Source organism: Narcine bancroftii, chromosome 2 (assembly GCF_036971445.1).
Source record: "Narcine bancroftii isolate sNarBan1 chromosome 2, sNarBan1.hap1, whole genome shotgun sequence".
In the NCBI taxonomy this organism is placed as follows: domain Eukaryota; kingdom Metazoa; phylum Chordata; class Chondrichthyes; order Torpediniformes; family Narcinidae; genus Narcine; species Narcine bancroftii.
This window is the reverse complement of record NC_091470.1, coordinates 201,246,139-201,268,430: the sequence shown is the minus strand read 5'-3', so window position 1 is coordinate 201,268,430 and position 22,292 is coordinate 201,246,139. Positions and strand designations below refer to the sequence as shown.

Here is a 22,292-nt window from a genome sequence, read left to right as displayed (position 1 = left end):
GGTTCAGTATCCATCTGTTTGAGCGTCAGACTTCTCAAAATTATCTCCAAGGGTTTTGAATTAACCAAGGGTTTATCTTTCTTCCTTTTATATACAGACTCTAAATGTTTCAGATTGCTGGGCCTCATGTTTCCAATTAAAAATGTATTCAAACAAAACAAACATATGGGGAGGGAAGGATTTTGCAGAGATGTAATTGTTCCACTGAAATGTTCCACATAAATGTTCCACTGAATATTGCCAACAGTTCATTTTTGCCCAGGAACTCATCAGTAAAAGATTTCTGAAAGTGGCAAAATTTAACTGTTGCAAAACAAAAGCACTTCTTACAAGGGTAAGCTCAAAAGTTGGCTTGTTTTTAATGAACAATGCTTACTTTCTCCAATAAAAGCTAGCAGAAGAGATGTAGATTCAGATTTATCACATACAACCCTGAGATTCCTTTTTCCTGTGGGTGCGGCAGAATTACCACGAATTGGTAGTGCAAAAAATAAACTGCATGCAGTGTAAAACATGTAAGCAAAGACCTGTAAACAGATAATGAATGCAAACAAACTGAGAGAACAAAAAGTAAATCAATAAAGTGCACACGGAAGAGTCCTTAAATGAGTCCCTGATTGAGTTTGCCGTTGAGTCTGATGGTGGAGGGGGAGCGGCTGCCTCCTGAACCTGGTGGTGCGAGTCTTGCAGCCCCTCTACCTCTTTCCTGATGGCAGCAGTGAGACCAGAGCATGTGCTGGGTGGTGTGGTTTTGATGATTGCTGCTGCTCTCTGATGGAAGCATTCCCTGTAGATGTACTCAATAGTGGGGAGGGTTTTACCTGTGAAATCCTAGGCTTTGTTCACTACCATTTGGAGAGATTTATGCTCAGGGGTATTGGAGTCCCTGTACTAGACTGTGATGCATTTGGTCAGCACACTTTCCACCGCACCTCTGTAGAAATTTGCCAGGGTTTCTGGTGTCGTACCAAACCTCCGCAAACTCCTGAGGAAGTAGAGGCTCTGACGTGCTTTCTTCACAATGCCATTGGTGTGTTGGGTCCAAGAAAGTTCCTCCAGGTTAGTGGCTCCCAATGACCACTGGATTGTGCACCTCTGGCTTTCCTCCACCATCAAACTCCTCAACGACAAACTCAATCGGAGACTCGTTTAAGGACTCTTTCTTGTGCCCTACCCACCACAAAAACTCGAAGCAAAATGAGGATGATTGTGGATGCGAAAAATAGGAGCAAAACTTCGGCCTGCATTTTTATTTTCTGGAATTGAAGGAGATATAAAAAAGAGAGCAAAACTACACCAAAGCTATCAAACACAGTCATCAAACCAAGGGATGCTCTGAAAGCATTTATCAAGGTCATTCTCCAAATGCCTCCAACATGGAAAAACACTTGCATGGCATGGCAACTATTCAGCAAAGTCCTTTCCTTACCCCCCCCCCCAAGAAAGTTTAATCCGTTCAGTTTGCCTGCCCTACCCATACACTTTGGCTCCCTCCCCCCCATTAAGGATTTCAGTCTGTTTTTCCCCCCCCAATTTAATGTGCTGTGGTTCCCAGGGGGGGGGTCTGTAAACCCCCTATTGAGAATGGAGTTTCAACACAACAAGAACACAGACAAAGTGGGCCAAAGGACCTCTTTCTGTGCTGTCTAACTGAGGTGTAGGTCATATCATCAGCTGGAGGAGCTCAACTCCACCTAATAGAGGTTGAACAATGGTTAACCTCAGTATTCTCTACCCTGAGATTCGTTTTGCAACAGGTTGTCACCCCCATGGTTCGAGAACATGCCAACTGAGCAGCACTGGCCAGTTTTGGAGTACCATTTTAGGATCTAAATCCTAGGGAGGAAGATGGTTCCCTTGGGTATTGCAGCTGGAAGCAAGGCCATGATGTGGTGGGTGGCTCAGCTGTAAAGGATGGCAGAGAAAGGTAAAGAGCAGAAGCAGTCTATTCTTGATGTAACCTTCTCGAGGGGAATATTGGTACCAACAGCATGGTTGGAAAAGGGCAGGCAGTAATTAGTGGGTTAAATTTACACATACAGCACAGTAACAGGCCCTTCCAGCCCACATCCACACTGCCCAATTGACCAACAACCTTGGTACGTTTTGAACAGTGGGAGGAAACCCACGCAGACACGGGGAGAACGTGCAAACTCCTGGCAGACAGCGCCAGATTCGAACCCCAGTCACGGGCGCTGTAACAGTGTTGTGCTAACTGCTACACTAACCGTGCCACCCTTGAGCAATCTTCTATTACTCCAATGGTACGTGCCAGTGGGGATAGAAATGGGAATATACAATGATGGATGTGTGACGGGCGATTTCTATGACATTGGGACCGTTCTGGGGAAGGTGGGACCTGTACAGATCAGCTCGATTTCACCTCATCTGGGACCATGCACTTTAAAAATTTTAAATTTAGACATACAACATGATAACAGGTCATTTTGGCCCATGAGTCCGTGCCACCCAATCTACACCCCATTAACCTACATCCCCGACATGTTTTAAATGGTGGGAAAACCCACGCAGATACAGGGAGACACAGACACAGCACTGGGGAGTCGAACCCCAGTCTGGCCCTGATCGTTGGCGCTGTAAAGGTGTTGCGCTAACCGCTATTCCAACCTTGCTGCAAGTGTGGGGATTTTTAACTGACTTGGATGCAGGGAGTACAGATCTGAAATGCTGGAGACTGGGACCTCTGTTTTGACCTATATTACTGCTTCCCATCAATGAATCCAGGACAAGTGGGGCATAGGTTACACGATAAGGCTCACTCTACCTTGAGGTTTATTCTGTGGTCATTCCTCACCTTTTTTCTCTTCAGACATGTGCGGTGACATGATTGTACAGCTTGTTGCAAGATCAATTAAGCAGCCAGATGTGTTTGCTTGCAGGTTTGACTCCAGCCATGGGTTACCCTCATCCTACTCCTCAAGGCTTGCTGGGATTCGGTCAGCCACGCCCCCCTGTCATGGGATACGGAGGTAGGTAAAGGAAAGGAACTGACCTTTCCTCAACAAAAGCAGAGCATCTGCAGCAGTTTTTTGTGACGATTTCAAATTTGCAGTATATGCACCTTTTTGGCTTTCCTTCATGCGGATGCGAGAAGTTCATCTGCTCCTTGGTGATGCAGTGGAGGAGGGGGAGGTGGGACAGGGCTGGTGAAGTGTGGAGGTGTCCACCGGAGTATTGTGAGCAGTTTTGGGCTCCTCTTTTAAGAAAAGATGTACTGATGGTGGAGAGGATTCAGAGGAGATTCACAAGGATGATTCTAAGACCGAAAGAGTTATGAGGCGTGTTTGGCAGCTCATGCCTGTCCTCAGAATTTAGGAGAAAGAGGGATATTTGAATATTGAAGGGCATGGATGGAATAGATGTAAAAAGGTTGTTCCCCATGGTGGGAGAGCCTCAGACAAGAGGGCACAACTTTGGGGTTGAAGGGCGTCCACTTAGAACAGAGATGTGGAGGAATTCCTTCAGACTGAGAGTGGTGACTCTATGAAATTTGTTGAGGCCAGGTTATTGGGTGTATTTAGAGCAGAGATTGATCAGTTCTTGACTAGCCAAGGAGAGAAGTGGGGCGAGTGGGAAAACGATTAAATGGTGGGGCAGACTTGAGGCTGAATGGCCTATTCTGCTCCTGTGTCTTAAGGCAGCACAGTTACTGGATGTCTGCAGGCTGACTGTAAGCTACACGAGGACCACTAAAAGACCAGTCTGTACTATTGAAATGCCATTTTTTTCTTGCCCAACCTGAATGTGAATATTTACTGTATATACTCATGTAAAGCTCTTGGTGCTTGCCACATTGACCACCGCCAGTGGGCTGATATCGCCTCAAACCGTACATCTTGGCGCCTCACAGTTCGGCGGGCAGCAACCTCTTTTGAAGAAGACCGTAGAGCCCACCTCACTGACAAAAGACAAAGGAGGAAAAACCCAACACCCAACCCCAACCAACCAATTTTCCCTTGCAACCGTGTCTGCCTGTCCCGCATCGGACTTGTCAGCCACAAACGAGCCTGCAGCTGACGTGGACATTATCCCTCCATAAATCTTTGACCGCGAAGCCAAGCCAAAGATACTCATGTAATAGTCACATTTTTTTGGACCAATTTTTCAGGTCAAATTTGATGGGGTCAACTCTTATACTGGTCAGACTTATGACTGTGGTAAGTACCTGCATCATTCAAGGCATCAGGAGCTCAGAATGAGGGGGGGGGGGCCCTAGGAGAGAGTCTGTGGCCGAGAGCACTGGTGGGCAGGCAGCCGGACGAGGGTCTGCGGTCGAAGCGTTGGGAAGTCCAGTGGGCAGCCAGCCAGGTCAAGGGTTTCTGGTCGGGGCAACAGGAGTTCCAGTGGGTAGGCAGCTGGGATGAGGAATCACAGTCGGGGCATCAAGAGCTTGAATGGGAGGGTGGCCGAGGCAAAAGTGAGCAGGTGGGGTGGGTTTACTTTTTCACTGGTCACACAGAAAACATACAACAGAGGTCAATTATTACATGAGTATATATGGTATATATGGTATATATGGGGTCGAGTGAGGCAGGCGGAGGCCCCGGTCCGGACAGGGAGTGGGAGGCGGCGGCCCCAGTCCAGGCACAGGGAGAGCAGCAGCGGCCCCGGCCCCAGTCCGGGCGAAGGGTAGACGGCGGCGGCCCCGATACGGGCAGGAGCAAGGGGGAGACGGCGGCCCCGGCCTCGGCCGAGTGAGGCAGGCGGAGGCCCCGATCCGGGCAGAGAGTTGGAGGCGGCGGCCCCAGTCCGGGCACAGGGAGAGCAGCAGCGGCCCCGGTCCGGGCGAAGGGTAGACGGCGGCGGCCCCGATACGGGCAGGAGCAAGGGGGAGACGGCGGCCCCGGCCTCGGTCGAGTGAGGCAGGCGGAGGCCCCGGTCCGGACAGGGAGTGGGAGGCGGCGGCCCCAGTCCAGGCACAGGGAGAGCAGCAGCGGCCCCGGCCCCGGTCCGGGCAAAGGGTAGACGGCGGCGGCCCCGATACGGGCAGGAGCAAGGGGGAGACGGCGGCCCTCGGCCTCGGTCGAGCGAGGCCCCAATCCAGGCACAGGGTGAACTGCGGCGGCCTCGGCCCCGGTCCGGGCAGTATGGACCGACCTAGGAGGGGAGGCAGGCCCCTCCAGCCCGGGTAAGAAACCTGCATAGGAGAAGGCCACTCCGATATAAAACCTACGACCCAAGGACCTCGCTGCCACGTCCCAGCTTGCTTGGCCACGGCACACGAACCATGGGTGTAAAGGGTGGGGCCAGTACTGCGCGCACTGCACTCCACCTAAAAGCTCCTTTGCGCAGGCCCGAGGACAGGTCCACGTCCTCCCCCTCCACGTCCTCCCCCTCCACGTCCTCCCCCTCCACGTCCTCCCCCTCCACGTCCTCCCCCTCCACGTCCTCCCCCTCCACGTCCTCCCCCTCAAAAGATGCTCACAAACTCAAGCTAGCATGCTGGAACATCAGAACCATGCTAGACAAGGCTGACAGCCACCGACCTGAACGTCGGTCTGCCCTCATTGCACATGAACTCCTCAGACTTGACATCGACATAGCCGCTCTCAGTGAAGTCCGCCTGGCAGATGTAGGCAGCCTCCAAGAACGCGGCGCGGGCTACACACTCTACTGGTCTGGCAAGCCTTCGGATGAACGACGCCTATCTGGTGTAGGCTTCATGGTCAAGAGCTTCATTGCCTCCAAACTCGAAAACCTTCCGACAGGCCTCTCGGACCGAATCATGTCCATGCGACTCCCCCTTCAAAACAAGCGTCACATCACCCTCATCAGTGTCTATGCTCCAACCCTCCAGGCGGAACCAGCAGAAAAGGACAAGTTCTACACCGACCTGCGCAACCTCATCCAACGCACCCCTACAGCCGACAAGGTTGTCATCCTGGGCGACTTCAACGCTCGTGTCGGCAAAGACTCAGAAACCTGGCCAGGAATCCTGGGCAAGCATGCCGTCGGCAAGTGCAACGACAATGGGCGCCTCCTGTTGGAGCTCTGCGCAGAACAGCGGCTTGTCATTACAAACACCCTTTTTCAGCAGAGGGACAGCCTTAAGACCACCTGGATGCATCCCCGATCCAAACACTGGCACCTCCTGGACTACATCCTGGTGCGAGAAAGTGACAAACGAGATGTGCTCCACACCAGGGTCATGCCTAGCGCGGAATGCCACACTGACCACCGGCTGGTTCGCTGCAAGCTCAACCTTCACTTCAAACCAAAGTCCAGGAACAATAAAGCCCCCAGAAAGAGGTTCAATGTTGGAAACCTGCAGTCAGACGAAGCGAGAGGAAACTTCCAGGCAAACCTCAAAGCAAAGCTCGACGATGCAACCCGTCTCACGGACCCGTCCCCTGAAACCCTCTGGGATCAGTTGAAGACTACCATACTGCAATCCACTGAAGAGGTACTGGGCTTCTCCTCCAGGAAAAACAAGGACTGGTTTGACGAAAACAGCCAGGAAATCCAGGAGCTACTGGCAAAGAAGCGAGCTGCCCACCAGGCTCACCTTAAAAAGCCGTCCTGGCCAGAGAAGAAACAAGCCTTCCATCACGCATGCAGCCATCTTCAGGAGATCCAAAATGAGTGGTGGACTAGCCTCGCCAAGCGAACGCAGCTCAGCGCGGACATTGGCGACTTCAGGGGTTTTTACGAGGCTCTAAAGGCTGTGTACGGCCCCTCACCCCAAGTCCAAAGCCCGCTGCGCAGCTCAGACGGCAAAGTCCTCCTCAGCGACAAGATCTCCATCCTCAACCGATGGTCAGAACACTTCCAATCTCTTTTCAGTGCCAACCGCTCAGTCCAAGATTCCGCCCTGCTCCAGCTCCCTCAACAGCCCCTAAGGCTAGAGCTGGATGAGGTTCCCACCCTGGATGAGACATATAAGGCAATCGAACAACTGAAAAGTGGCAAAGCAGCATGTATGGATGGAATTCCACCCAGAAGTCTGGAAGGCTGGCGGCAAAGCTCTGCATGCCAAACTGCATGAGTTTTTCAAGCTTTGTTGGGACCAAGGTAAACTGCCTCAGGATCTTCGTGATGCCACCATCATCACCCTGTACAAAAACAAAGGCGAGAAATCAGACTGCTCAAACTACAGGGGAATCACGTTGCTCTCCATTGCAGGCAAAATATTCGCTAGGATTCTACTAAATAGAATAATACCTAGTGTCGCCGAGAATATTCTCCCAGAATCACAGTGCGGCTTTCGCGCAAACAGAGGAACTACTGACATGGTCTTTGCCCTCAGACAGCTCCAAGAAAAATGCAGAGAACAAAACAAAGGACTCTACATCACCTTTGTTGACCTCACCAAAGCCTTCGACACCGTGAGCAGGAAAGGGCTTTGGCAAATACTAGAGCGCATCGGATGTCCCCCAAAGTTCCTCAACATGATTATCCAACTGCACGAAAACCAACAAGGTCGGGTCAGATACAGCAATGAGCTCTCTGAACCCTTCTCCATTAACAATGGCGTGAAGCAAGGCTGTGTTCTGGCACCAACCCTCTTTTCAATCTTCTTCAGCATGATGCTGAACCAAGCCATGAAAGACCCCAACAATGAAGACGCTGTTTACATCCGGTACCGCACGGATGGCAGTCTCTTCAATCTGAGGCGCCTGCAAGCTCACACCAAGACACAAGAGAAACTTGTCCGTGAACTACTCTTTGCAGACGATGCCGCTTTAGTTGCCCATTCAGAGCCAGCTCTTCAGCGCTTGACGTCCTGCTTTGCAGAAACTGCCAAAATGTTTGGCCTGGAAGTCAGCCTGAAGAAAACTGAGGTCCTCCATCAGCCAGCTCCCCACCATGATTACCAGCCCCCCCACATCTCCATCGGGCACACAAAGCGCAAAACGGTCAACCAGTTTACCTATCTCGGCTGCACCATTTCATCAGATGCAAGGATCGACAATGAGATAGACAACAGACTCGCCAAGGCAAATAGCGCCTTTGGAAGACTACACAAAGGAGTCTGGAAAAACAACCAACTGAAAAACCTCACAAAGATTAGCGTATACAGAGCCGTTGTCATACCCACACTCCTGTTCGGCTCCGAATCATGGGTCCTCTACCGGCACCACCTACGGCTCCTAGAACGCTTCCACCAGCGTTGTCTCCGCTCTATCCTCAACATCCATTGGAGCGCTTACATCCCTAACGTCGAAGTACTCGAGATGGCAGAGGTCGACAGCATCGAGTCCACGCTGCTGAAGATCCAGCTGCGCTGGATGGGTCACGTCTCCAGAATGGAGGACCATCGCCTTCCCAAGATCGTGTTATATGGCGAGCTCTCCACTGGCCACCGTGACAGAGGTGCACCAAAGAAAAGGTACAAGGACTGCCTAAAGAAATCTCTTGGTGCCTGCCACATTGACCACCACCAGTGGGCTGATAACGCCTCAAACCGTGCATCTTGGCGCCTCACAGTTTGGCGGGCAGCAACCTCCTTTGAAGAAGACCGCAGAGCCCACCTCACTGACAAAAGGCAAAGGAGGAAAAACCCAACACCCAACCCCAACCAACCAATTTTCCCCTGCAACCGCTGCAATCGTGTCTGCCTGTCCCGCATCGGACTTGTCAGCCACAAACGAGCCTGCAGCTGACGTGGACTTTTTTACCCCCTCCATAAATCTTCGTCCGCAAAGCCAAGCAAAAGAAATATATGGTATTTATCCATCTGTCCTTTATATTTGTTACCTCTTTCTGCACCTGGGATAATTTAATGTTACCTGTTTGACTGAAGCAAGCAAGAATTTTGGGGCATGTGTACATTATATTTGTGTTAGACAATAAACTCATTATCTCAGCATCTTAGAAGATATAGATTCAAACAAATTATTATTTAATTCCATCCAATGTGACCTCATTTAATGAGGTTACTATCAAGGCAGAGTTTTAACAGCTTCTGTCGATTAACAGCTTCTCTTCCGGCTGTTTTTCAGACGGGAGCATGAACGTAGGGTATGTTGGTGAGAGGGAATTGTAGCAGCCCCATTGCTGCAAAGTGGCAGCACTGATGGCCATTAATTCAGATTCAGTCCAAAGATGCAACTATCAAGCATCCTTGCAAAATGCTGTGCTCACTATTTTAACCAGTGTGACAGGAAGAATTTGACCTCACATGCTCATCTTTATCTGTGTTTGTGAGCTAGATTTTTTAGATTATTTGCAAAGCGGATGTTTAAGGTGACCATATTATTATAGATTCCTATTTGACTATCTTGCAGATTTTGCAGAAACTTTATAATAAGCAAGTCATCTGATTGTACAAGTACAACCTGACGAAACAGCGTTCTCCGGTCCTCGATGCAAAACAGGCGGACACACAACCAGACGTAACACACAGAAAGACAATAAACATGCAGGACCAGTATACAAATAAATAAATAGACTTTGTTCGTGAATATGAGAGTCTCAGGTAGTCAGTGTGAGCAGTTCCTTTGGTCGTTCAGTGTTCTCACTGCCCGTGAGAAGAAGCTGTTCCTCAGCCTGGCTCTGAGCCTCCTGGATCTCTTCCCCCGACGGGAGCAGCTGAATGATGCTGTGTGCAAGGGGCCCTCGATGATTTGGCACGCCCTCTTCAGACAATGATCCCCGGTCGATCACATCAATGGAGGGTGAGGGAGACTCCAGTGATCCTCTCTGCCACTTTTATGGTCGAGAGGATTGACTTCCGATTTATTTTCATGCAGCAACTGTTCCACACTGCGAGACAGCTGGCCAGGATGCTCTCGATAGAGCTCCTGTAGAAGGTTGATATGGTGGGTGACAGCCTTGCCTCCTATATCAGCCTTGCCAATATGTGATCCGTTTAAACCAATCCTTGTGAACTTGCTGCACCTGAACATACTTTAAGTCGCTGTGTTGGCCAGGGAGGAGGGTGATAGGATTTTATTCTAGCTAACTGTGCCATCCCTGCCCTAGAAGTGCTGGATGGGACATTGTAGAGAGCTACAAACCTATCATGGAGTAACAAGCAATGTCAAGCAAGAAATGTTGCAAATATTCAGCAAGTCGGGTACATCTGTGGAAGAGAGAAACAGTTAATGATCATTCATCAGAACACAGATGCTGCGTGACCTTTTGAATATTTCCTGCATTTTTTAATTCGATTTTGGAATTCCAACATCTAAATGATTTTGCTTCTGCTGCTCGTTGTCTGTCTGCTTGACCTGGTCACGGAGCGAGCACGAGATTACTGGCTGGTGATTAGCAAACGCTAGTTTATTATGTTTCTGCCTTGTCTTTAGCGGGCCCTGCCTATCCCCCTCCTCAGTATGCCGGGCGTGGATCCTACGATGCTTACCGCGGTCAAGGGGGCTATCCAGGAAAGCCGAGAAACAGGTCAGTGTGGGCATCTGTTTATGAAGAATTTGTTGTGAAATACCTTGGAGGGGCTCCAGCTGAATTTGTTGGTTATAGCTTGATTTAGATACATCCAAGTGACATCCCTCCACCGAGGAAGTGTAGAATTGCTCGTCAAGACCTTTCCTTCCTGAAACATATGTCATCTTTCCAAATAATTGCAATTTTCCCTCAGTCACTGACCCTTGCTTCTCTTATTCATTTATTGTTTGTTTCTGAAGGGTATTAAAGGTGGCATGGTTGGCGTAACGCCTTTATAGTATCAGCAGTTGGTTCAAATCCCTGTCTGTAGAGAGCTTCTCATTGTGTCCGTGTCGGGGGCTCCAGTTTCCTCCCACCGTTCAAAACGTACCGGGGGTCTTGGTTAATTGGGTGTAAATTGGGCGACACGGATTCGTGGCCTGTAACTGCGGTGTGGCTACATTTAAGTTTTAAAAATGTTTTTTAAAATTTCCTTTAATTTAAAGTTTTAAATTTAAAATATTGTTGGTCACACTTTTGTTGATTTGGCTTCTCTCTTTCTAACATTCTGGTATATCCTCTGTACATAAAGATTTCCTTTATTTTGAACTGCATTCTGTTACCTGGCTCGGGGGCTGCATGAAGTCACTGCAGGAATGATGTGAAGTAATGTTTCTTGCAGAGAGCTAAATCCCTTATTACATTTTCTTTGCTTTGTGCTGACGCAGGTTCCTCAACCTGGTCCATCCAAAGGGAAGAAGCATCAGATTATCAGCCCAAAACTTAATTTTATTTTTCATTTTTTAAAATATAGACATACAGCACGGTTACAGGCACTTCCAGCCCATGAGCCCGTGTTTCCCAATTAACCTACAACTCCCATACATTTAAACGAACCTGGAGGAAATTCACGCAGACAAGGGGAGAATGTACAAACTCCTTGCAGACAGCACCAGATTCGAACTCCGGTCGCCGGTGCTGTAACAGTGTTGAGCTAACCGTGCCGCCCAGAGTTATTGGACCCTTGAAATATAGTATAGAGTTGGGAATCAGTGCAACTCAAGAGGCTGTTACGTCCATTCTGTTGTGTCGGTTGAGAGAAAACAACATGGCCTAATCCCACTTTCCAGCACTGGTGCGCAGGTTACATTTGTCCAAGGTACTGTTTAAATGGAGTACGAGGTTTTGCCTCCATCATCCTGTCAGACAGTGAAATAGCAGATCCCACCACCTATTGGATGAAAGACATTTTACATCTCCCTTCATCTTTCTACCTAATACAGTAAAATCCCCATTATCTGGCACCTGCGGGGATCATGGATGCCGGACGTGCTAATTTTCCGGTTAACTGATACACCTGCAATAAGAATATATTGTTTCAAAGACAAGAGACAAGTCCAAAATGTAAACCAGTGATTCTCAACCTTTCTCTTTCCACTCACATCCCACATTAAGTCATCTCGATGCCATCGGGGCTCTGTGATTAGTAAGGGGTTGCTTAAGGTGGGATGTGGATGGGAAGGGAAGGTTCAGAATCACTGCTCTAGACCCGATTGTTACTGAAATATTTTGCTGGAGTAAAATTGTCATTGGCCCATTTTCTTTGGAGCTCTGAAACCATTCACATAACAGGTCAATTAGGTTAGGTACGATTAAAACAGAGGATTTCAAACTTTTTATTTCCACCCATATACCACCTTAAGCAACCCCTGACTAATCACAGAGCACCGATGGCAGAGGGATTAGTTAGTGATATGTGAATGGAAAGAGAAAGGTTGAGAACCACTGTTCTAGGGGGTATCCTGTTTTCAGCAAACTGGTCAGTTTCAAGGTGTTCATTGATATACAAGCTTAGCAGGGAAGATCTTACTGAAACCCAAAATGTTTTGAGGAGCAAATGAGAGATATTATTTCAGGATAATATCATTTGAGGTAAGTGGAGGATCTTCAAAGGTGAAATTCTGAGAGTACAGAGTTTGTATATTCTTGTCAGGATTAACGGCAAGGTTAGAAGGCATGGGGAAACATGGTTTTCAAGGGTTATTGAGGATCTGGTTTGGAAGAAGAGAGGTGTATAACAGGTATAGGGAACATGGAGAGAATTAGGTACTTGAGTATAAAAAATGCAAGAAAAACCTCAAACCAGAAAGTCTAAAAGAAGGCATGAGGTTGCTTTGGCAGATAATGTGAAGGAAGGGGTTTCCACAGGTATATTAAGAGCAAAAGGATAGTAAGGGACAAAATGGGTCCCCTTGAAGATCAGAGTGGTCAGCTTTGTATGGAGCCAGAACGAATGGGGGATTTAATGAATGTTTTTCATCAGTGTTCACTCAGAAAACAGGAACAGAGTTATGGGAAGTAAGGAAAACAAGCAGTGAGGTCATGGAACTCTACAGATTAAAGAGGAGGAAGTGCTTGTCGTCTTAAAGCAAATAAGAGTGGATAAATCCCCAAGATATTCTCTCAGACCTTAAGGGAGGCTCGTGTAGAAAAGTTGCAGGGGCTCTGCCAGAAGTATTTAAAATGTCCTTTGCCGTGGGTGTGATGCCAGAGGATTGGAGGATAGCTCACATGATTCCGTTGTTTTAAAAAAAGTCTCCAAAAGTAACCCTGGAAATTATAGGCCAGTGAGCCTGATGTCAGTAGTAGGTAAGTGATTGGAAAGTGTTCTAAGAGATCAGATATACAGTTATTTGGATAGCCAGAAAATGATTAGGGAGAGTCGGCCTGGCTTTGTGCATGGTAGGCCGTGTTTAACCAATCTTACAGAGTCTTTCGAGGAATTTACCAGGAAAGTAGATGAAGGAAAGGCTGTGTATGTTGTCTACCTGGACTTAGAAAGGCCTTTGACAAGGTCCCACCTAGGAGGTTAGTCAGGAAGGTTCAGATGTGAGGTATTCAAGGTGAAGTAGTGAACTGGATTCGACAATGGCTGGACGAGAGAAGCCAGAGAGTAGTGGTGGATGATGCTTCTGGGACTGGAGGCCTGTAACTAGTGATGTGACTCAGGGATCGATGCTGGGACCATTGTCGTTTGCCATCTCTATCAATGATCTGGATGATAATGCCTGCGCCGGCCACCCCTGCCCTGACGTCCCTGATAATCTGGATCAGCAAGTTTGCAGATGACACTAAGATTGGAGGTGTGGTGGACATCGAGGGATCAAAGCTTCCAGAGGGATCTGGACCAGCTGGAAAGATGGGCTGAAAAAATGGCAGATGGAGTTTAATGCAGACAAGTGTGAGTTGTTGCATTTTGGAAGGACAGATGAAGAAAGGGCATACACAGTGAACAGTCGGGCACTGAGGAGTGCGGTAGAACAAAGGGATCTGGGAATGTAGATACATAATTCCCTGAAAGTGGTATTCCAGGTGGATCGGGTTGTAAAGAGAGCTTTTGACATATTGGCCTTCATAAATCAAAGTATTGAGTGTAGGAGTTGGGATGTTATGGTAAAGTTGTACAAGACATTGGTGAGGTCAGATTTGGTGCATTGTGTGCAGTTTTGGTCACCGAACTAAGGGAAAGGTCTCAATAAGGTAGAACAAGTGCAGAGAAGATTTACGAGGATGTTGCTTCCTGGACTTCAGAAACTGAATTACAGGGAAAGGTTAAACAGGTCAAGACTTTATTCCCTGCAACGTAGAAGAATGAGTGGAGATTTGATCGAGGTATTTAAAATTGAGGGGGACAGACAGAGTAAATATAGATAATCTTTTTCCACTGAGGGTAGGTGAGATACAGACCAGAGGACATGGGTTAAGGGTGAAAGGGGAAAAGTTTAGGGGGATCTTCTTCACACAGAGAGTATTGGGAGTGTGGAATGGATGAATGCGGGCTCAATTTTAATGTTTAAGAAGAATTTGGACAGGTACATGGATGATAGAGGTATGGAGTGCTAGGGACTGGGTGCAGGTCAGTGGGACTAGACAAAAAAAGTGGTTTGACTGACTAGAAGGGCAGAAGGGCCTGTTTCTGTGCTATCTTGTTGTATGGTTCTAAAGGGTTAGGGTTGGAGATGAGGAGGAATTTCTACTGAGTGTTGTGATTGTTTGGAATTGTCTTCTTTTTTTTTATAATTTTTTATTTTTCACACCATAAATCACATTAACCATGATACACATTTTTTCCTTTTCACACATATACAATGTCATTTTCTCCCCCCCACCCCTCACTCCTCCCCTCCCACCCTCCCCACCTCCCCCCTCCCGTCCATTTAAGGTATAAAATCTAGGATACATTAAACCAGTCAGACAATGTTATCATTCAATAAAAATACACCAGAAATTCCACTGAGTCCATTCTTTTCATTTCCTTTTCCTTCCGTTAACTTAGGTAGCGATTGTCCCCGGTAGGTTTTTGCTATTGTGTTTAATATAAGGCTCCCATATTTGTTCGAATATTTCAATATTATTTCTTAAACTATATGTTATTTTTTCTAATGGAATACATTTATTCATTTCTATATACCATTGTTGTATTTTCAAATTATCTTCCAATTTCCAGGTTGACATAATACATTTTTTTGCTACGGCTAGAGCTATCTTAACAAATCTTTTTTGTGTATCCTCCAAATCAATTCCAAATTCTTTGTTTTTTATGTTACTTAGGAGAAAGATCTCTGGATTCTTTGGTATATTGTTTTCTGTTATTTTATTTAATATCTGATTGAGATCTTCCCAAAATTTTTCTACTCTCTCACATGTCCAGATTGCATGAATTGTTGTTCCCATTTCTTTTTTACATCGAAAACATCTATCAGATACTGTTGGGTCCCATTTATTTAACTTTTGAGGTGTAATGTATAGCCTGTGTATCCAATTATATTGTATCATACATAACCTCCTATTTATTGTATTTCTCATCGTTCCAGAGCATAACTTCTCCCATGTTTCCTTTTTTATCTTTATATTTAAATCCTATTCCCATTTTTGTTTAGTTTTACCATTTGTTTCCTCATTCTCCTTTTCTTGCAGTTTAATATACATATTTGTTATAAATCTTTTGATTATCATTGTATCTGTAATCACATTTTCAAAGTTACTTCTCTCTGGCAAACTCAAACTGCTTCCTAATTTATCCTTCAAGTAGGATCTCAATTGGTAATATGCCAGTGCTGTATCTTGAGTTATATTGTATTTATCTTTCATTTGTTCAAAGGATAATAATCTATTTCCTGAAAAACAATTTTCTATTCTTTTAATCCCTTTTTTCTCCCATTCTCTAAAGGAAAGGTTATCTATTGTAAAAGGGAGTAACTTGTTTTGCGTCAATATTAGTTTTGGTAATTGATAATTTGTTTCATTTCTTTCTACATGAATCTTCTTCCAAATATTGAGTAGATGATGTAATACTGGAGAACTTCTATGTTGTACCAATTTTTCATCCCATTTATATAATATGTGTTCAGGTGTCTTTTCCCCTATTTTATCTAATTCTAATCTAGTCCAATCTGGCTTTTCCCTTGTTTGATAAAAATCTGATAGGTATCTTAATTGTGCGGCTCTATAATAATTTTTAAAGTTTGGCAGTTGTAAGCCTCCTTGTTTATACCATTCTGTTAATTTATCTAGTGCTATTCTCGGTTTCCCCCCTTTCCATAAAAATTTCCTTATTATTTTCTTTAACTCCTTGAAGAATTTCTCTGTCAGTTGTATTGGCAATGCCTGAAATAGGTATAATATCCTTGGAAAAATGTTCATTTTAATACAGTTTATCCTTCCTTTTAGTGCTAATGGTAAATCTTTCCAATGCTCTAAATCATCCTGTAATTTTTTCATTAGTGGATAATAATTGAGTTTATATAGTTGGCCGAGATTTTTGTTTATTTGTACACCTAGGTATCTTATTGCTTGCATTTGCCATCTAAATGGTGATTCTTTCTTAAATTTTGAGAAATCCGCATCATTCATAGGCATTGCTTCACTTTTATTTACGTTTATCTTGTAACCCGACACTTCTCCATATTCCTTCAATTTCTTATATAATTCTTTTATTGATAGTTCTGGTTCTGTTAAGTATACTATAACATCATCCGCAAATAAACTGATTTTATATTCCTTGTCTTTTATTTTTATCCCTTTTATATTTTTTTCTGTTCTTATCAATTCTGCTAGTGGTTCTATAGCTAATGCAAACAATAAAGGTGATAGTGGGCATCCCTGTCGTGTTGACCTGCTTAAGTTAAATTGCTTTGATACATGTCCATTTACTGTCACTTTCGCTAATGGTCCCTTATATAATGCTTTAATCCAATGAATATACTTCTCCGGTGAACTACTTTTTTTTAAATTTTTTATTTTTCACACCAATCACATTAGCCATGATATACACTTTTTCTTTTTCACACATTTACAGTGACTTTTTCTCCCCCCCACTCCCTCCTCCCAAGCCACCCCCCCACCCCCCCCCCTCATCCATTTTAGGTATACAATCTAGGTTGCATTAAACCAGTCAGACAATGTTGTCATTCAACAAAAATTCACCAGAAATTCTACTGAGTCCATTCTTTTCTTTCCTTCTCCTTCCATCAACTTAGGTAATGTTTGTCCCCGGTAGGTTTTCGCTATTGTATTTAATGTAAGGCTCCCATATTTCTTCGAATATTTCAATATTATTTCTTAAACTATATGTTATTTTTTCTAATGGAATACATTTATTCATTTCTATATACCATTGTTGTATTTTCAAATTATCTTCCAATTTCCAGGTTGACATAAAACATTTTTTTGCTATGGCTAGGGCTATCTTAACAAATCTTTTTTGTGCATCCTCCAAATCAATTCCAAATTCTTTGTTTTTTATGTTACTTAGGAGAAAGATATCTGGATTCTTTGGTATATTGTTTTCTATTATTTTATTTAATATCTGATTGAGATCATCCCAAAATTTTTCTACTCTCTCACATGTCCAGATTGCATGAATTGTTGTTCCCATTTCTTTTTTACATCGAAAATATCTATCAGATACTGTTGGGTCCCATTTATTTAACTTTTGCGGTGTAATGTATAGTCTGTGTAACCAATTATATTGTATCATACGTAGCCTCGTATTTATTGTATTTCTCATCGTTCCAGAACATAATTTCTCCCATGTTTCCTTTTTTATCTTTATATTTAAATCTTGTTCCCATTTTTGTTTAGTTTTACCATTTGTTTCCTCATTCTCCTTTTCTTGCAGTTTAATATACATATTTGTTATAAATCTTTTGATTAACATTGTATCTGTAATCACATATTCAAGGTTACTTCCCTCTGGTAAACTCAAATTGCTTCCTAATTTATCCTTCAAGTAGGATCTCAGTTGGTAATATGCCAGTGCTGTATCTCCAGTTATATTGTACTTATCTCTCATTTGTTCAAAGGATAAGAATCTACTTCCTGAAAAACAATTTTCTATTCTTTTAATCCTTTTTTTCCCATTCTCTAAAGGAAAGGTTATCTATTGTAAAAGGGAGTAGCTTATTTTGCGTCAATATTAGTTTTGGTAATTGATAATTTGTTTCATTTCTTTCTACATGAATCTTCTTCCAAATATTGAGGAGATGATGTAATACTGGAGAAGTTCTATGTTGTACCAATTTTTCATCCCATTTATATAATATGTGTTCAGGTATCTTTTCCCCTATTTTATCTAATTCTAATCTCGTCCAGTCTGGTTTTTCCCTTGTTTGATAAAAATCTGATAGGTATCTTAATTGTGCGGCTCTATAATAATTTTTAAAGTTTGGCAATTGTAAGCCTCCTTGTTTATACCATTCTGTTAATTTATCTAGTGCTATCCTTGGTTTCCCCCCTCTCCATAAAAATTTCCTTATTATTTTCTTTAACTCTTTGAAGAATTTTTCTGTCAGTTGTATTGGCAATGCCTGAAATAAGTATAATATCCTTGGAAAAATGTTCATTTTAATACAGTTTATCCTTCCTATCAGTGTTAGTGGTAGATCTTTCCAATGCTCTAAATCGTCCTGTAATTTTTTCATTAGTGGATTATAATTGAGTTTATATAATTGGCCTAGATTTTTGTTTATTTGTACACCTAGGTATCTTATTGCTTGCATTTGCCATCTAAATGGTGATTCCTTCTTAAATTTTGAGAAATCCGCATTATTCATAGGCATTGCTTCACTTTTATTTACGTTTATCTTGTAACCCGACACTTCTCCATATTCCTTCAATTTCTTATATAATTCTTTTATTGATAGTTCTGGTTCTGTTAAGTACACTATAACATCATCCGCAAATAGACTGATTTTATATTCCCTGTCTTTTATTTTTATTCCTTTTATATTATTATCTATTCTTATCAATTCTGCTAGTGGTTCTATAGCTAGCGCAAACAATAAAGGTGATAGTGGGCATCCCTGCCGCGTGGACCTGCTTAAGTTAAATTGCTTTGATACATGTCCATTTACTGTCACTTTCGCTAACGGTCCCTTATATAATGCTTTAATCCAATTAATATACTTCTCCGGTAAACTGAATTTTTGCAATACTTTGAACAAATAATTCCATTCTACTCTGTCAAAGGCCTTCTCTGGTACTGTTGGTGCTTTGTTCCCTTATACTGCATGAATTAAGTTAATAAATTTACAAATATTGTCTGTTGTGCGTCTTTTTTTGATAAATCCAGTTTGGTCTAGATTTACCATTTTCGGTACATACTCTGCTAATCTGTTTGCTAATAATTTAGCTATTATCTTATAATCTGTGTTAAGTAAAGATATTGGTCTATATGACGCTGGTGTGAGTGGATCTTTCCCTTGCTTTAGTATTACTGTAATTATTGCTGTTTTACATGAATCTGGTAAGCTTTGCGTTTTATCAATCTGGTTGATTACTTCCAGGAGGGGCGGAATTAATAAGTCTTTAAATGTTTTATAGAATTCTATTGGGAATCCATCCTCTCCTGGTGTCTTATTATTTGGTAATTTTTTTATTATCTCTTGTATTTCTACTATTCCAAATGGCTCTGTTAATTTATTTTGTTCCTCTATTTGCAGTTTTGGTAGTTCAGTTTTAGTTAGAAATTCATCTATTTTCCCTTCTTTCCCTTCGTTTTCAGTTCGGTATAATTGTTCATAGAATTCTCTAAAGTTTTCCTTAATTTCTTTTGGATTATATGTAATTTGTTTATCTTTTTTCCTTGATGCCAATACCATTTTCTTAGCTTGTTCTGTCTTAAGCTGCCATGCTAGGATTTTGTGCGTTTTTTCACCTAATTCATAATATTTCTGTTTTGTCTTCATTATATTTTTCTCCACCTTATATGTTTGTAGTGTTTCATATTTTATTTTTTTATCCGCCAATTCTCTTCTTTTAGTTATATCTTCCTTCATCACTAATTCTTTTTCTATATTTACTATTTCCCTTTCCATCTGCTCTGTTTCCTGATTATAGTCCTTCTTCATCTTGGTTACATAACTTATTATTTGCCCTTTAATAAATGCTTTCATTGCATCCCATAGTATAAACTTATCTTCCACTGATTCCGTATTTATTTCAAAATACATTTTAATTTGTTTTTCAATAAATTCTCTAAAATCCTGCCTTTTAAGTAACATGGGGTTTAATCTCCATCTACACATTCTTGGAGGGATGTCTTCTAACTTTACTGTCAATATTAAGGGTGAATGGTCCGATAGTATTCTAGCTTTATATTCTGTTTTTTCTACTCTATCTTGCATACGAGCTGATAACAAAAATAGGTCTATTCTTGAGTATGTTTTATGTCTAGCCGAGTAATATGAATATTCCTTTTCCTTTGGGTGTTGTTTCCTCCATATATCCAAAAGTTGCATTTCTTCCATCGATTTAATTATAAATTTGGTTACTTTGTTCTTTCTGTTAATTTTTTTCCCAGTTTTGTCCATATTTGAATCCAAATTCAGGTTGAAATCCCCTCCTATTAATATGTTCCCTTGCATATCTGCTATCTTCAAAAAGATATCTTGCATAAACTTTTGATCTTCTTCGTTAGGTGAATATACATTGAGTAGATTCCAAAACTCCGAATATATCTGACATTTTATCATTACATATCTCCCTGCTGGATCTATTATTTCCTCTTCTATTTTAAATGGCACATTTTTACTAATTAGTATTTTATATTTTACTAATTAATAATTTTTTATATATTTTATATATAAAATATTTTATATTTTACTAATTAATAATTTATAAGACAACATTCCTAAAACATCAAACATTTTCCTTATTCTCCTATTTATAACTTCTTTAGCCCCAAACCCCCCTTCCCCTCCTGAGTTGTCCTTTATCCCTTGTCGGACAACCACATCTCCCCTCTCCATTTGGATTTGCGAATTCACTCGCAAGCGTCAGCTGATTTTGCAGTGACCGTAACACCCCCCCACCCAGCCCCCCCAGAAAAGATTTCACTTTTCATATGTGACAAAGGTCACTTTTAATTCCCTCCTTATTCCCTCTATTCCTTTTCCTTCCCTTATTAATTCTTGTCTATACTATCTATATTTTCCTCTAAATACGGATACATTCATGTATGCACATTATACATATACACACATATACCTCTTTACCCACATACATATAAATCGTGGTCATTTTTACTCTTATTACATGTCTTCATCTCTCTGTTTGTTTTGTAGTTGTTCTGCAAATTTCCTTGCTTCCTCTGGATCCGAGAATAGTTTTTTTCCATAAGATCGTTTTCGATGTTTTGAACTCCTTCCTCTTCTTCAGGAGTTCAAAACTTTTGTCTTTTTAGTTCATAGTCTTTTGTACTCTCGTTACACGTCTTCATCTCTCAGTCTATTTTGTAATTGTTCTGCAAATTTTCGTGCTTCCTCTGGATCCGAGAATAGTCTGTTTTGTTGTCCTGGAATAAATATTTTCAATACCGCTGGATGCTTTAGTATAAATTTATACCCTTCCATAAAATCGCCTTTGCTGTATTGAACTCCTTTCTCTTCTTCAGGAGTTCAAAACTTATATCTGGATAAATGAAGATTTTTTGCCCTTTGTACTCCAGTGGCTTATTGTCCTCTCTTACTTTTTCCATTGTTTTCTCCAGTACCTTTTCTCTTGTAGTATATCTTAGGAATTTTACTAAAACAGATCTTGGCTTTTGTTGTGATTGTGGTTTAAAGGCCAATGCTCTATGTGCCCTTTCTATTTCCATTTCTTGCTGTAGTTCTGGACATCCTAGGATCCTAGGGATCCAATCTTTTATAAACTCTCTCATATTCTTGCCTTCTTCATCTTCCTTAAGGCCCACTATCTTTATGTTATTTCTTCTGTTATAATTTTCTATTATATCTATTTTCTGAGCTAACAGTTCTTGTGTTTCTTTAACTTTTTTATTAGATTCCTCTAATTTCTTTTTTAAGTCTTCTACCTCCATTTCTACTGCTGCTTCTCGTTCTTCCACCTTGTCCATTCTTTTTCCCATTTCTGATAAGGTCATATCTATTTTATTCATTTTCTCTTCTGTATTGTTTATTCTTCTTCTTAAATCATTAAATTCTTGCGCTTGCCATTCTTTAAATGACTCCATGTAATCTTTAATAAGAGAAAGTATATCCTTTGTCTTGCCTTTCCCTTCTTCTATTTCACTGTACTCTTCCTCTTCCTCTTCTTCTTCCTCTGGGTTGGCCATCTGTTGTTTCTTTGTTGCCCTTTTCTTCTCTTCTTTCTTATTTTCGTTGTCTTCTATGTTCTCCTCTTGCTGCAGGTATTCTGCAGCTGTCATTGCCGGCTGTGGAGATCGACTCCCCAGCTGGTCACCCCTCCCGTCGGTGTGTTTTTTTGCATGCGCAGCGCACTTTTACTCGGCTCAGCGAGCCATTTTTGTCGTCCACTTTCTCCCGACCTGAGGGAGCGGGTTTCTCTCTCCACCGCGGGCCTCTTCGAACAGGTAAGGCCTTCTCCTTCATCTTCCGTTGTCTTCTCTTCCTCTCTTCTTACCG

General features: G+C 42.7%; 1 protein-coding gene across 5 annotated transcripts in view; it reads left to right on the top strand.

The window, feature by feature from the left end:
• The window catches only part of srrt (serrate RNA effector molecule homolog (Arabidopsis)), a 113,006-nt gene that overhangs the window by 87,019 nt on the left and 3,695 nt on the right, over positions 1–22,292 (top strand). For 4 of the 5 annotated variants that reach the window (XM_069920110.1, XM_069920108.1, XM_069920106.1 and 1 more), the window contains 2 exons: positions 2,901–2,990; positions 10,272–10,365. In XM_069920110.1, the coding sequence (XP_069776211.1) occupies positions 2,901–2,990; positions 10,272–10,365 (184 nt within the window). The remainder of the gene's footprint in view (positions 1–2,900; positions 2,991–10,271; positions 10,366–22,292) is intronic. The other variant, XM_069920109.1, reaches the window with a different exon arrangement.